Raw genomic sequence first — 15,710 nt, 5'->3', positions numbered from 1 at the left:
GGAGGAGTGGACGAGGGTGTCGCGGAGGGAACGATCCCTTCGGAAAGCTGACAGGGGAGGGGAAGATGCGTTTGGTAGTGGCATCACGCTGGAGGTGGTGGAAATGGTGGAGGATGATCCTTTGGATATGGAGGCTGGTGGGGTGAAAAGTGAGGACAAGGGGGAACCTGTCACGGTTCTGGGAGGGAGGGGAAGGGGTGAGGGTAGCGGTGCGGGAAATGGGCTGGACACTGTTGAGGGCCGTCAACCACAGTGGGGGGAATCCTCGGTTGAGGAAAAAGGAAGACACGTCAGAAGCACTGTCATGGAAGGTAGCATCATCAGAGCAGATGCATCGGAGACGGAGAAACTGGGAGAATGGAATGGAGTCCTTACAGGAGGCAGGGTGTGAAGAAGTGTAGTCGAGGTAGTTGTGGGGGTCGGTGGGCTTATAATGGATATTAGTAGACAGCCTATCCCCAGAGATGGAGACAAAGAAGTCGAGGAAGGGAAGGGAAGTGTCCGAGATGGACCATGTAAAAGTGAGAGAAGGGTGGAAATTGGAAGCAAAGTTAATGAGGTTTTCCAGTTCAGGGCGGGAGCAGGAAATGGCACCGATACAGTCATCAATGTACTGGAAAAAGAGGTGAGGGAGGGGGCCTGAGTAGGACTGGAACAAGGAATGTTCGACATATCCCTTTTACCTTCCTCTCTCCTCACCATCCAAGGCATATTTGAAACATCAAATACAGGAAAAGTGCAGCAGAAGCTGAAAAGCATTTTAATGTTACTGGTGATGACAATCCAGCAAACTATCCATTAATAACAGCTGATCTTTTACTTTGATATTTCACCCCTGCCCCTGTGCTGATCCCAGGAAATTCACTCTCGATGAGCTTCTGACCAATGTGATGATGTACTGGGTAACTGGCTCAGTGACCTCCTCCATGCGCATGTACAAAGAGAACCTGGGCACAGATTTCAGCAATCGGATCGATGCCAAGTTAGTGATGAATTGTGAATTACTGCTGTACCAACACGAGCTGTGTGACAATGTCTGTGTTTCATTCACAAATCCAATCAGCTGCCAATGGCCCAATGACACCAGTGACACTGCCACCCTTCCCCCCTCCCCCATTTAATACCAAGGTCCTGTGTGACGTACAGCCCCTCCCCCATTTAATACCAGGGTCCTGTGTGACGTACAGCCCCTCCCCCATTTAATACCAGGGTCCTGTGTGACGTACAGCCCCCCCCCCCCATTTAATACCATGGTCCTGTGTGACGTACAGCCCCTCCCCCATTTAATACCAGGGTCCTGTGTGACGTACAGCCCCTCCCCCATTTAATACCAGGGTCCTGTGTGACGTACAGCCCCTCCCCCATTTAATACCAGGGTCCTGTGTGACGTACAGCCCCCCCCCCCCATTTAATACCATGGTCCTGTGTGACGTACAGCCCCTCCCCCATTTAATACCAGGGTCCTGTGTGACGTACAGCCCCTCCCCCATTTAATACCATGGTCCTGTGTGACGTACAGCCCCTCCCCCATTTAATACCAGGGTCCTGTGTGACGTACAGCCCCCCCCCCCCCCCATTGAATACCAGGGTCCTGTGTGACGTACAGCCCCTCCTCCCTCATTTAATACCAGGGTCCTGTGTGACGTACAGCCGTCCCCCCCATTTAATACCAGGGTCCTGTGTGACGTACAGCCCCTCCCCCATTTAATACCAGGGTCCTGTGTGACGTACAGCCCCTCCCTCATTTAATACCAGGGTCCTGTGTGACGTACAGCCCCTCCCCCATTTAATACCAGGGTCCTGTGTGACGTACAGCCCCTCCCCCATTTAATACCAGGGTCCTGTGTGACGTACAGCCCCTCCCCCATTTAATACCAGGGTCCTGTGTGACGTACAGCCCCTCCTCCCTCATTTAATACCAGGGTCCTGTGTGACGTACAGCCGTCCCCCCCATTTAATACCAGGGTCCTGTGTGACGTACAGCCCCTCCCCCATTTAATACCAGGGTCCTGTGTGACGTACAGCCCCTCCCTCATTTAATACCAGGGTCCTGTGTGACGTACAGCCCCTCCCTCATTTAATACCAGGGTCCTGTGTGACGTACAGCCCCTCCCCCATTTAATACCAGGGTCCTGTGTGACGTACAGCCGTCCCCCATTTAATACCAAGGTCCTGTGTGACGTACAGCCCCTCCCCCATTTAATACCAGGGTCCTGTGTGACGTACAGCCCCTCCCCCATTTAATACCAGGGTCCTGTGTGACGTACAGCCCCTCCCCCATTTAATACCAGGGTCCTGTGTGACGTACAGCCGTCCCCCCCATTTAATACCAGGGTCCTGTGTGACGTACAGCCCCTCCCCCATTTAATACCAGGGTCCTGTGTGACGTACAGCCCCTCCCTCATTTAATACCAGGGTCCTGTGTGACGTACAGCCCCTCCCCCATTTAATACCAGGGTCCTGTGTGACGTACAGCCGTCCCCCCCATTTAATACCAGGGTCCTGTGTGACGTACAGCCCCTCCCCCATTTAATACCAGGGTCCTGTGTGACGTACAGCCGTCCCCCCCATTTAATACCAGGGTCCTGTGTGACGTACAGCCCCTCCCCCATTTAATACCAGGGTCCTGTGTGACGTACAGCCCCTCCCTCATTTAATACCAGGGTCCTGTGTGACGTACAGCCCCTCCCCCATTTAATACCAGGGTCCTGTGTGACGTACAGCCCCTCCCTCATTTAATACCAGGGTCCTGTGTGACGTACAGCCCCTCCCCCATTTAATACCAGGGTCCTGTGTGACGTACAGCCGTCCCCCCCATTTAATACCAGGGTCCTGTGTGACGTACAGCCCCTCCCCCATTTAATACCAGGGTCCTGTGTGACGTACAGCCCCTCCCCCATTTAATACCAGGGTCCTGTGTGACGTACAGCCGTCCCCCCCATTTAATACCAGGGTCCTGTGTGACGTACAGCCCCTCCCTCATTTAATACCAGGGTCCTGTGTGACGTACAGCCCCTCCCCCATTTAATACCAGGGTCCTGTGTGACGTACAGCCCCTCCCTCATTTAATACCAGGGTCCTGTGTGACGTACAGCCGTCCCCCATTTAATACCAGGGTCCTGTGTGACGTACAGCCCCTCCCCATTTAATACCAGGGTCCTGTGTGACGTACAGCCCCTCCCTCATTTAATACCAGGGTCCTGTGTGACGTACAGCCCCTCCCCCATTTAATACCAGGGTCCTGTGTGACGTACAGCCCCTCCCCCATTTAATACCAGGGTCCTGTGTGACGTACAGCCCCTCCCTCATTTAATACCAGGGTCCTGTGTGACGTACAGCCGTCCCCCCCCGTTTAATATCAGGGTCCTGTGTGACGTACAGCCCCTCCCCCGTTTAATATCAGGGTCCTGTGTGACGTACAGCCCCTCCCCCATTTAATATCAGGGTCCTGTGTGACGTACAGCCCCTCCCCCATTTAATACCATGGTCCTGTGTGACGTACAGCCCCCCCCTCATTTAATACCAGGGTCCTGTGTGACGTACAGCCCCTCCCTCATTTAATACCAGGGTCCTGTGTGACGTACAGCCCCTCCCCCATTTAATACCAGGGTCCTGTGTGACGTACAGCCCCTCCCCCATTTAATACCAGGGTCCTGTGTGACGTACAGCCCCTCCCCCATTTAATACCATGGTCCTGTGTGACGTACAGCCCCTCCCCCATTTAATACCAGGGTCCTGTGTGACGTACAGCCCCTCCCCCATTTAATACCATGGTCCTGTGTGACGTACAGCCCCTCCCCCATTTAATACCAGGGTCCTGTGTGACGTACAGCCCCTCCCTCATTTAATACCAGGGTCCTGTGTGACGTACAGCCCCTCCCCCATTTAATACCAGGGTCCTGTGTGACGTACAGCCCCTCCCCCATTTAATACCATGGTCCTGTGTGACGTACAGCCCCTCCCTCATTTAATACCAGGGTCCTGTGTGACGTACAGCCCCTCCCCCATTTAATACCAGGGTCCTGTGTGACGTTCAGCCCCTCCCCATTTAATACCAGGGTCCTGTGTGACGTACAGCCCCTCCCTCATTTAATATCAGGGTCCTGTGTGACGTACAGCCCCTCCCCCATTTAATACCAGGGTCCTGTGTGACGTACAGCCCCTCCCCCATTTAATACCAGGGTCCTGTGTGACGTACAGCCCCTCCCCCATTTAATACCATGGTCCTGTGTGACGTTCAGCCCCTCCCCATTTAATACCAGGGTCCTGTGTGACGTACAGCCCCTCCCCCATTTAATATCAGGGTCATGTGTGACGTACAGCCCCTCCCCCATTTAATACCATGGTCCTGTGTGACGTACAGCCCCTCCCTCATTTAATACCAGGATCCTGTGTGACGTACAGCCCCTCCCCCATTTAATACCAGGGTCCTGTGTGACGTACAGCCCCTCCCCCATTTAATACCAGGGTCCTGTGTGACGTACAGCCCCTCCCTCATTTAATACCAGGGTCCTGTGTGACGTACAGCCCCTCCCCCATTTAATACCAGGGTCCTGTGTGACGTACAGCCCCTCCCTCATTTAATACCAGGGTCCTGTGTGACGTACAGCCCCTCCTCATTTAATACCAGGGTCCTGTGTGACGTACAGCCCCTCCCCCATTTAATACCAGGGTCCTGTGTGACGTACAGCCCCTCCCCCATTTAATACCAGGGTCCTGTGTGACGTACAGCCCCTCCCTCATTTAATACCAGGGTCCTGTGTGACGTACAGCCCCTCCCCCATTTAATACCAGGGTCCTGTGTGACGTACAGCCCCTCCCCCATTTAATACCAGGGTCCTGTGTGACGTACAGCCCCTCCTCATTTAATACCAGGGTCCTGTGTGACGTACAGCCCCTCCCTCATTTAATACCAGGGTCCTGTGTGACGTACAGCCCCTCCCCCATTTAATACCAGGGTCCTGTGTGACGTACAGCCCCTCCCCCATTTAATACCAGTGTCCTGTGTGACGTCCAGCCCCTCCCTCATTTAATACCAGGGTCCTGTGTGACGTACAGCCCCTCCCTCATTTAATACCAGGGTCCTGTGTGACGTACAGCCCCTCCCTCATTTAATACCAGGGTCCTGTGTGACGTACAGCCCCTCCCTCATTTAATACCAGGGTCCTGTGTGACGTACAGCCCCTCCCTCATTTAATACCAGGGTCCTGTGTGACGTACAGCCCCTCCCCCATTTAATACCATGGTCCTGTGCGACGTACAGCCCCTCCCTCATTTAATACCAGGGTCCTGTGTGACGTACAGCCCCTCCCCCATTTAATACCAGGGTCCTGTGTGACGTACAGCCCCTCCTCCCCCATTTAATACCAGGGTCCTGTGTGACGTACAGCCCCTCCCTCATTTAATATCAGGGTCCTGTGTGACGTACAGCCCCCCCCCCATTTAATACCAGTGTCCTGTGTGACGTACAGCCCCTCCCCCATTTAATACCAGGATCCTGTGTGACGTACAGCCCCTCCCTCATTTAATACCAGGGTCCTGTGTGACGTACAGCCCCTCCCTCATTTAATACCAGGGTCCTGTGTGACGTACAGCCCTCCCTCATTTAATACCAGGGTCCTGTGTGACGTACAGCCCCTCCCTCATTTAATACCAGGGTCCTGTGTGACGTACAGCCCCTCCCTCATTTAATACCAGGGTCCTGTGTGACGTACAGCCCCTCCCCCATTTAATACCAGGGTCCTGTGTGACGTACAGCCCCTCCTCCCCCATTTAATACCAGGGTCCTGTGTGACGTACAGCCCCTCCCTCATTTAATATCAGGGTCCTGTGTGACGTACAGCCCCCCCCCCCCCATTTAATACCAGTGTCCTGTGTGACGTACAGCCCCTCCCCCATTTAATACCATGGTCCTGTGTGACGTACAGCCCCTCCCCCGTTTAATATCAGGGTCCTGTGTGACGTACAGCCCCTCCCTCATTTAATATCAGGATCCTGTGTGACGTACAGCCCCTCCCCCATTTAATACCAGGGTCCTGTGTGACGTACAGCCCCTCCCCCATTTAATACCAGGGTCCTGTGTGACGTACAGCCCCTCCCCCATTTAATACCAGGGTCCTGTGTGACGTACAGCCCCTCCCTCATTTAATACCAGGATCCTGTGTGACGTACAGCCCCTCCCCCATTTAATACCAGGGTCCTGTGTGACGTACAGCCCTCCCTCATTTAATACCAGGGTCCTGTGTGACGTACAGCCCCTCCCTCATTTAATACCAGGATCCTGTGTGACGTACAGCCCCTCCCCCATTTAATACCAGGGTCCTGTGTGACGTACAGCCCTCCCTCATTTAATACCAGGGTCCTGTGTGACGTACAGCCCCTCCCTCATTTAATACCAGGGTCCTGTGTGACGTACAGCCCCTCCCCCATTTAATACCAGGGTCCTGTGTGACGTACAGCCCCTCCCCCATTTAATACCAGGGTCCTGTGTGACGTACAGCCCTCCCTCATTTAATACCAGGGTCCTGTGTGACGTACAGCCCCTCCCCCATTTAATACCAGGGTCCTGTGTGACGTACAGCCCCTCCCCCATTTAATACCAAGGTCCTGTGTGACGTACAGCCCCTCCCCCATTTAATACCAGGGTCCTGTGTGACGTACAGCCCTCCCTCATTTAATACCAGGGTCCTGTGTGACGTACAGCCCCTCCCCCATTTAATACCAGGGTCCTGTGTGACGTACAGCCCCTCCCTCATTTAATACCAGGATCCTGTGTGACGTACAGCCCCTCCCCCATTTAATACCAGGGTCCTGTGTGACGTACAGCCCTCCCTCATTTAATACCAGGGTCCTGTGTGACGTACAGCCCCTCCCCCATTTAATACCAGGGTCCTGTGTGACGTACAGCCCCTCCCTCATTTAATACCAGGATCCTGTGTGACGTACAGCCCCTCCCCCATTTAATACCAGGGTCCTGTGTGACGTACAGCCCTCCCTCATTTAATACCAGGGTCCTGTGTGACGTACAGCCCCTCCCCCATTTAATACCAGGGTCCTGTGTGACGTACAGCCCCTCCCTCATTTAATACCAAGGTCCTGTGTGACGTACAGCCCCTCCCCCATTTAATATCAGGGTCCTGTGTGACGTACAGCCCCCCCCATTTAATACCATGGTCCTGTGTGACGTACAGCCCCTCCCTCATTTAATATCAGGGTCCTGTGTGACGTACAGCCCCTCCCCATTTAATACCAGGGTCCTGTGTGACGTACAGCCCCTCCCTCATTTAATACCAGGGTCCTGTGTGACGTACAGCCCCTCCCCCATTTAATACCAGGGTCCTGTGTGACGTACAGCCCCTCCCTCATTTAATACCAAGGTCCTGTGTGACGTACAGCCCCTCCCCCATTTAATATCAGGGTCCTGTGTGACGTACAGCCCCTCCCCCATTTAATACCAGGGTCCTGTGTGACGTACAGCCCCTCCCTCATTTAATACCAAGGTCCTGTGTGACGTACAGCCCCTCCCCCATTTAATATCAGGGTCCTGTGTGACGTACAGCCCCCCCCATTTAATACCATGGTCCTGTGTGACGTACAGCCCTCCCCCATTTAATACCAGGATCCTGTGTGACGTACAGCCCCTCCCTCATTTAATACCAGGGTCCTGTGTGACGTACAGCCCCTCCCCATTTAATACCAGGGTCCTGTGTGACGTACAGCCCCTCCCTCATTTAATACCAGGGTCCTGTGTGACGTACAGCCCTCCCTCATTTAATACCAGGGTCCTGTGTGACGTACAGCCCCTCCCCCATTTAATACCAGGGTCCTGTGTGACGTCCAGCCCCTCCCCCATTTAATACCAGGGTCCTGTGTGACGTACAGCCCCTCCCTCATTTAATACCAGGGTCCTGTGTGACGTACAGCCCCTCCCCCATTTAATACCAGGGTCCTGTGTGACGTACAGCCCCTCCCTCATTTAATACCAGGGTCCTGTGTGATGTACAGCCCCTCCCCCATTTAATACCATGGTCCTGTGTGACGTACAGCCCCTCCCCATTTAATACCAGGGTCCTGTGTGACGTACAGCCCCTCCCTCATTTAATACAAGGGTCCTGTGTGACGTACAGCCCCTCCCTCATTTAATACCAGGGTCCTGTGTGACGTACAGCCCCTCCCCATTTAATACCAGGGTCCTGTGTGACGTCCAGCCCCTCCCTCATTTAATATCAGGGTCCTCTGTGACGTACAGCCCCTCCCCATTTAATACCAGGGTCCTGTGTGACGTACAGCCCCTCCCTCATTTAATACAAGGGTCCTGTGTGACGTCCAGCCCCTCCCTCATTTAATACCAGGGTCCTGTGTGACGTACAGCCCCTCCCCCATTTAATACCAGGGTCCTGTGTGACGTACAGCCCCTCCCCCATTTAATACCAGGGTCCTGTGTGACGTCCAGCCCCTCCCTCATTTAATACCAGGGTCCTGTGTGACGTACAGCCCCTCCCTCATTTAATACCAGGGTCCTGTGTGACGTACAGCCCCTCCCCCATTTAATACCAGGGTCCTGTGTGACGTACAGCCCCTCCCCCATTTAATACCAGGGTCCTGTGTGACGTACAGCCCCTCCCCCATTTAATACCAGGGTCCTGTGTGACGTACAGCCCCTCCCTCATTTAATACCAGGGTCCTGTGTGACGTACAGCCCCTCCCCCATTTAATACCAGGGTCCTGTGTGACGTACAGCCCCTCCCTCATTTAATACCAGGGTCCTGTGTGACGTACAGCCCCTCCCCCATTTAATACCAGGGTCCTGTGTGACGTACAGCCCCTCCCCCATTTAATACCAAGGTCCTGTGTGACGTACAGCCCCTCCCCCATTTAATACCAGGGTCCTGTGTGACGTACAGCCCCTCCCCCATTTAATACCAGGGTCCTGTGTGACGTACAGCCCCTCCCTCATTTAATACCAGGGTCCTGTGTGACGTACAGCCCCTCCCCCATTTAATACCAGGGTCCTGTGTGACGTACAGCCCCTCCCCCATTTAATACCAAGGTCCTGTGTGACGTACAGCCCCTCCCCCATTTAATACCAGGGTCCTGTGTGACGTACAGCCCCTCCCCCATTTAATACCAGGGTCCTGTGTGACGTACAGCCCCTCCCCCATTTAATACCAGGGTCCTGTGTGACGTACAGCCCCTCCCCCATTTAATACCAGTGTCCTGTGTGACGTACAGCCCCTCCCTCATTTAATACCAGGGTCCTGTGTGACGTACAGCCCCTCCCTCATTTAATACCAGGGTCCTGTGTGACGTACAGCCCCTCCCTCATTTAATACCAGGGTCCTGTGTGACGTACAGCCCCTCCCTCATTTAATATCAGGGTCCTGTGTGACGTACAGCCCTCCCCCATTTAATACCAGGGTCCTGTGTGACGTACAGCCCCTCCCTCATTTAATACCAGGGTCCTGTGTGACGTACAGCCCCTCCCCCATTTAATACCAGGGTCCTGTGTGACGTACAGCCCCTCCCTCATTTAATATCAGGGTCCTGTGTGACGTACAGCCCTCCCCCATTTAATACCAGGATCCTGTGTGACGTACAGCCCCTCCCTCATTTGATACCAGGGTCCTGTGTGACGTACAGCCCCTCCCTCATTTAATACCAAGGTCCTGTGTGACGTACAGCCCCTCCCTCATTTAATACCAGGGTCCTGTGTGACGTACAGCCCCCCCTCCCCCATTTAATACCAGGGTCCTGTGTGACGTACAGCCCCTCCCTCATTTAATACCAGTGTCCTGTGTGACGTACAGCCCCTCCCCCATTTAATACCAGGGTCCTGTGTGACGTACAGCCCCTCCCCCATTTAATACCAGGGTCCTGTGTGACGTACAGCCCCTCCCTCATTTAATACCAGGGTCCTGTGATGTACAGCCCCTCCCTCATTTAATACCAGGGTCCTGTGTGACGTACAGCCCCTCCCTCATTTAATACCAGGGTCCTGTGTGACGTACAGCCCCTCCCCATTTAATACCAGGGTCCTGTGTGACGTACAGCCCCTCCCTCATTTAATACCAGGGTCCTGTGTGACGTACAGCCCCTCCCCATTTAATACCAAGGTCCTGTGTGACGTACAGCCCCTCCCTCATTTAATACCAGGGTCCTGTGTGACGTACAGCCCCTCCCCATTTAATACCAGGGTCTTGTGTGACGTACAGCCCCTCCCCATTTAATACCAGGGTCCTGTGTGACGTACAGCCCCCCCCCCCCATTTAATACCAGGGTCCTGTGTGACGTACAGCCCCTCCCCCATTTAATACCAGGGTCCTGTGTGACGTACAGCCCCTCCTCCCTCATTTAATACCAGGGTCCTGTGTGACGTACAGCCCCTCCCCCATTTAATACCAAGGTCCTGTGTGACGTACAGCCCCTCCCCCATTTAATACCAGGGTCCTGTGTGACGTACAGCCCCCCCCCCCCCCCATTTAATACCAGGGTCCTGTGTGACGTACAGCCCCTCCCCCATTTAATACCAGGGTCCTGTGTGACGTACAGCCCCTCCCCCATTTAATACCAGGGTCCTGTGTGACGTACAGCCCCTCCCTCATTTAATACCAGGGTCCTGTGTGACGTACAGCCCCTCCCCCATTTAATACCAGGGTCCTGTGTGACGTACAGCCCCTCCCTCATTTAATACCAGGGTCCTGTGTGACGTACAGCCCCTCCCTCATTTAATACCAGGGTCCTGTGTGACGTACAGCCCCTCCCCCATTTAATACCAGGGTCCTGTGTGACGTACAGCCCCTCCCCCATTTAATACCAGGATCCTGTGTGACGTACAGCCCCTCCCCCATTTAATACCAGGATCCTGTGTGACGTACAGCCCCTCCCTCATTTAATACCAGGGTCCTGTGTGACGTACAGCCCCTCCCTCATTTAATACCAGGGTCCTGTGTGACGTACAGCCCCTCCCCCATTTAATATCAGGGTCCTGTGTGACGTACAGCCCCTCCCTCATTTAATACCAGGGTCCTGTGTGACGTACAGCCCCTCCCCCATTTAATACCAGGGTCCTGTGTGACGTACAGCCCCTCCCCCATTTAATACCAGGATCCTGTGTGACGTACAGCCCCTCCCCATTTAATACCAGGATCCTGTGTGACGTACAGCCCCTCCCTCATTTAATACCAGGGTCCTGTGTGACGTACAGCCCCTCCCCCATTTAATACCAGGATCCTGTGTGACGTACAGCCCCTCCCCATTTAATACCAGTGTCCTGTGTGACGTACAGCCCCTCCCCCATTTAATACCAGTGTCCTGTGTGACGTACAGCCCCTCCCCCATTTAATACCAGTGTCCTGTGTGACGTACAGCCCCTCCCCCATTTAATACCAGTGTCCTGTGTGACGTACAGCCCCTCCCTCATTTAATACCAGGGTCCTGTGTGACGTACAGCCCCTCCCTCATTTAATACCAGGGTCCTGTGTGACGTACAGCCCCTCCCTCATTTAATACCAGGGTCCTGTGTGACGTACAGCCCCTCCCTCATTTAATATCAGGGTCCTGTGTGACGTACAGCCCTCCCCCATTTAATACCAGGGTCCTGTGTGACGTACAGCCCCTCCCTCATTTAATACCAGGGTCCTGTGTGACGTACAGCCCCTCCCCCATTTAATACCAGGATCCTGTGTGACGTACAGCCCCTCCCTCATTTAATACCAGGGTCCTGTGTGACGTACAGCCCCTCCCTCATTTAATACCAGGATCCTGTGTGACGTACAGCCCCTCCCTCATTTAATACCAGGGTCCTGTGTGACGTACAGCCCCTCCCTCATTTAATACCAGGGTCCTGTGTGACGTACAGCCCCTCCCTCATTTAATACCAGGGTCCTGTGTGACGTACAGCTCCTCCCCCATTTAATACCAGGGTCCTGTGTGACGTACAGCCCCTCCCCCATTTAATACCAGGGTCCTGTGTGACGTACAGCCCCTCCCTCATTTAATACCAGGGTCCTGTGTGACGTACAGCCCCTCCCCCATTTAATACCATGGTCCTGTGTGACGTACAGCCCCTCCCCATTTAATACCAGGGTCCTGTGTGACGTACAGCCCCTCCCTCATTTAATACAAGGGTCCTGTGTGACGTACAGCCCCTCCCTCATTTAATACCAGGGTCCTGTGTGACGTACAGCCCCTCCCCATTTAATACCAGGGTCCTGTGTGACGTCCAGCCCCTCCCTCATTTAATACCAGGGTCCTGTGTGACGTACAGCCCCTCCCCCATTTAATACCAGGGTCCTGTGTGACGTACAGCCCCTCCCCCATTTAATACCAGGGTCCTGTGTGACGTCCAGCCCCTCCCTCATTTAATACCAGGGTCCTGTGTGACGTACAGCCCCTCCCTCATTTAATACCAGGGTCCTGTGTGACGTACAGCCCCTCCCCCATTTAATACCAGGGTCCTGTGTGACGTACAGCCCCTCCCTCATTTAATACCAAGGTCCTGTGTGACGTACAGCCCCCCCCATTTAATACCAGGGTCCTGTGTGACGTACAGCCCCTCCCCCATTTAATACCAGGGTCCTGTGTGACGTACAGCCCCTCCCCCATTTAATACCAGGGTCCTGTGTGACGTACAGCCCCTCCCTCATTTAATACCAGTGTCCTGTGTGACGTACAGCCCCTCCCTCATTTAATACCAGGGTCCTGTGTGACGTACAGCCCCTCCCTCATTTAATACCAGGGTCCTGTGTGACGTACAGCCCCTCCCTCATTTAATACCAGGGTCCTGTGTGACGTACAGCCCCTCCCCCATTTAATATCAGGGTCCTGTGTGACGTACAGCCCTCCCCCATTTAATACCAGGGTCCTGTGTGACGTACAGCCCCTCCCTCATTTAATACCAGGGTCCTGTGTGACGTACAGCCCCTCCCCCATTTAATACCAGGGTCCTGTGTGACGTACAGCCCCTCCCTCATTTAATATCAGGGTCCTGTGTGACGTACAGCCCCTCCCTCATTTAATACCAGGGTCCTGTGTGACGTACAGCCCCTCCCTCATTTGATACCAGGGTCCTGTGTGACGTACAGCCCCTCCCTCATTTAATACCAAGGTCCTGTGTGACGTACAGCCCCTCCCTCATTTAATACCAGGGTCCTGTGTGACGTACAGCCCCTCCCCCATTTAATACCAGGATCCTGTGTGACGTACAGCCCCTCCCCCATTTAATACCATGATCCTGTGTGACGTACAGCCCCTCCCCATTTAAGACCAGGGTCCTGTGTGACGTACAGCCCCTCCCTCATTTAATACCAGTGTCCTGTGTGACGTACAGCCCCTCCCCCATTTAAGACCAGGGTCCTGTGTGACGTACAGCCCCTCCCTCATTTAATACCAGTGTCCTGTGTGACGTACAGCCCCTCCCCCATTTAATACCAGGGTCCTGTGTGACGTACAGCCCCTCCCCCATTTAATACCAGGGTCCTGTGTGACGTACAGCCCCTCCCTCATTTAATACCAGGGTCCTGTGTGACGTACAGCCCCTCCCTCATTTAATACCAGGGTCCTGTGTGACGTACAGCCCCTCCCCCATTTAATACCAGTGTCCTGTGTGACGTACAGCCCCTCCCTCATTTAATACCAGTGTCCTGTGTGACGTACAGCCCCTCCCCCATTTAATACCAGGGTCCTGTGTGACGTACAGCCCCTCCCCCATTTAAGACCAGGGTCCTGTGTGACGTACAGCCCCTCCCCCATTTAATACCAGGGTCCTGTGTGACGTACAGCCCCTCCCTCATTTAATACCATGGTCCTGTGTGACGTACAGCCCCTCCCCCATTTAAGACCAGGGTCCTGTGTGACGTACAGCCCCTCCCTCATTTAATACCAGGGTCCTGTGTGACGTACAGCCCCTCCCTCATTTAATACCAGGGTCCTGTGTGACGTACAGCCCCTCCCCATTTAATACCAGGGTCCTGTGTGACGTACAGCCCCTCCCCCATTTAATACCAGGGTCCTGTGTGACGTACAGCCCCTCCCTCATTTAATACCAGGGTCCTGTGTGACGTACAGCCCCTCCCCCATTTAATACCAGGGTCCTGTGTGACGTACAGCCCCTCCCTCATTTAATACCAGGATCCTGTGTGACGTACAGCCCCTCCCCCATTTAATACCAGGGTCCTGTGTGACGTACAGCCCCTCCCCCATTTAATACCAGGGTCCTGTGTGACGTACAGCCCCTCCCTCATTTAATACCAGGATCCTGTGTGACGTACAGCCCCTCCCCCATTTAATACCAGGGTCCTGTGTGACGTACAGCCCCTCCCTCATTTAATACCAGGGTCCTGTGTGACGTACAGCCCCTCCCTCATTTAATACCAGGGTCCTGTGTGACGTACAGCCCCTCCCCCATTTAATACCAGGGTCCTGTGTGACGTACAGCCCCTCCCTCATTTAATACCAGGGTCCTGTGTGACGTACAGCCCCTCCCTCATTTAATACCAGGATCCTGTGTGACGTACAGCCCCTCCCCCATTTAATACCAAGGTCCTGTGTGACGTACAGCCCCTCCCTCATTTAATACCATGGTCCTGTGTGACGTACAGCCCCTCCCCCATTTAATACCAAGGTCCTGTGTGACGTACAGCCCCTCCCTCATTTAATACCAGGGGCAGCACAGTGGCGCAGTGGTTAGCACCGCAGCCTCACAGCTCCAGCGACCCGGGTTCAATTCCGGGTACTGCCTGTGTGGAGTTTGCAAGTTCTCCCTGTGTCTGCGTGGGTTTTCTCCGGGTGCTCCGGTTTCCTCCCACAAGCCAAAAGACTTGCAGGTTGATAGGTTAATTGGCCATTATAAATTGTCACTAGTATAGGTAGGTGGTAGGGAAATATAGGGACAGGTGGGGATGTTTGGTAGGAATATGGGATTAGTGTATGATTAGTATAAATGGGTGGTTGATGTTCGGCACAGACTCGGTGGGCCGAAGGGCATGTTTCAGTGCTGTATCTCTAATCCAATCTAATCCTGTGTGACGTACAGCCCTCCCCCATTTAATACCAGGGTCCTGTGTGACGTACAGCCCCTCCCTCATTTATTACCAGGATCCTGTGTGACGTACAGCCCTCCCCCATTTAATACCAGGGTCCTGTGTGACGTACAGCCCCTCCCTCATTTATTACCAGGATCCTGTGTGACGTACAGCCCCTCCCCCATTTAATACCAGGGTCCTGTGTGACGTACAGCCCCTCCCTCATTTATTACCAGGATCCTGTGTGACGTACAGCCCCTCCCCCATTTAATACCAGGGTCCTGTGTGACGTACAGCCCCTCCCCCATTTAATACCAGGGTCCTGTGTGACGTACAGCCCCTCCCTCATTTATTACCAGGATCCTGTGTGACGTACAGCCCCTCCCCCATTTAATACCAGGATCCTGTGTGACGTACAGCCCCTCCCCCATTTAATACCAGGGTCCTGTGTGACGTACAGCCCCTCCCCCATTTAATACCATGGTCCTGTGTGACGTACAGCCCCTCCCTCATTTATTACCAGGGTCCTGTGTGACGTACAGCCCCTCCCCCATTTAATACCAGGGTCCTGTGTGACGTACAGCCCCTCCCCCATTTAATACCATGGTCCTGTGTGACGTCCAGCCCCTCCCCCATTTAATACCAGGGTCCTGTGTGACGTACAGCCCCTCCCCCATTTAATACCAGGAT

At 54.2% G+C, this 15,710-nt stretch overlaps 1 protein-coding gene across 1 annotated transcript in view; it reads left to right on the top strand.

The window, feature by feature from the left end:
* LOC137366351 (epoxide hydrolase 1-like) overlaps window positions 1-15,710 on the top strand; it is a 112,466-nt gene that overhangs the window by 77,755 nt on the left and 19,001 nt on the right. Inside the window, exon 8 of the mRNA XM_068028249.1 lies at window positions 857-982. Within this exon, the coding sequence (XP_067884350.1) occupies window positions 857-982 (126 nt within the window). The remainder of the gene's footprint in view (window positions 1-856; window positions 983-15,710) is intronic.

Source organism: Heterodontus francisci, chromosome 3 (assembly GCF_036365525.1).
Source record: "Heterodontus francisci isolate sHetFra1 chromosome 3, sHetFra1.hap1, whole genome shotgun sequence".
Classification (NCBI taxonomy): Eukaryota; Metazoa; Chordata; class Chondrichthyes; order Heterodontiformes; family Heterodontidae; genus Heterodontus; species Heterodontus francisci.
The sequence above is the reverse complement of the archived record's forward strand: the minus strand, read 5'-3'. Positions and strand labels throughout refer to the sequence as shown.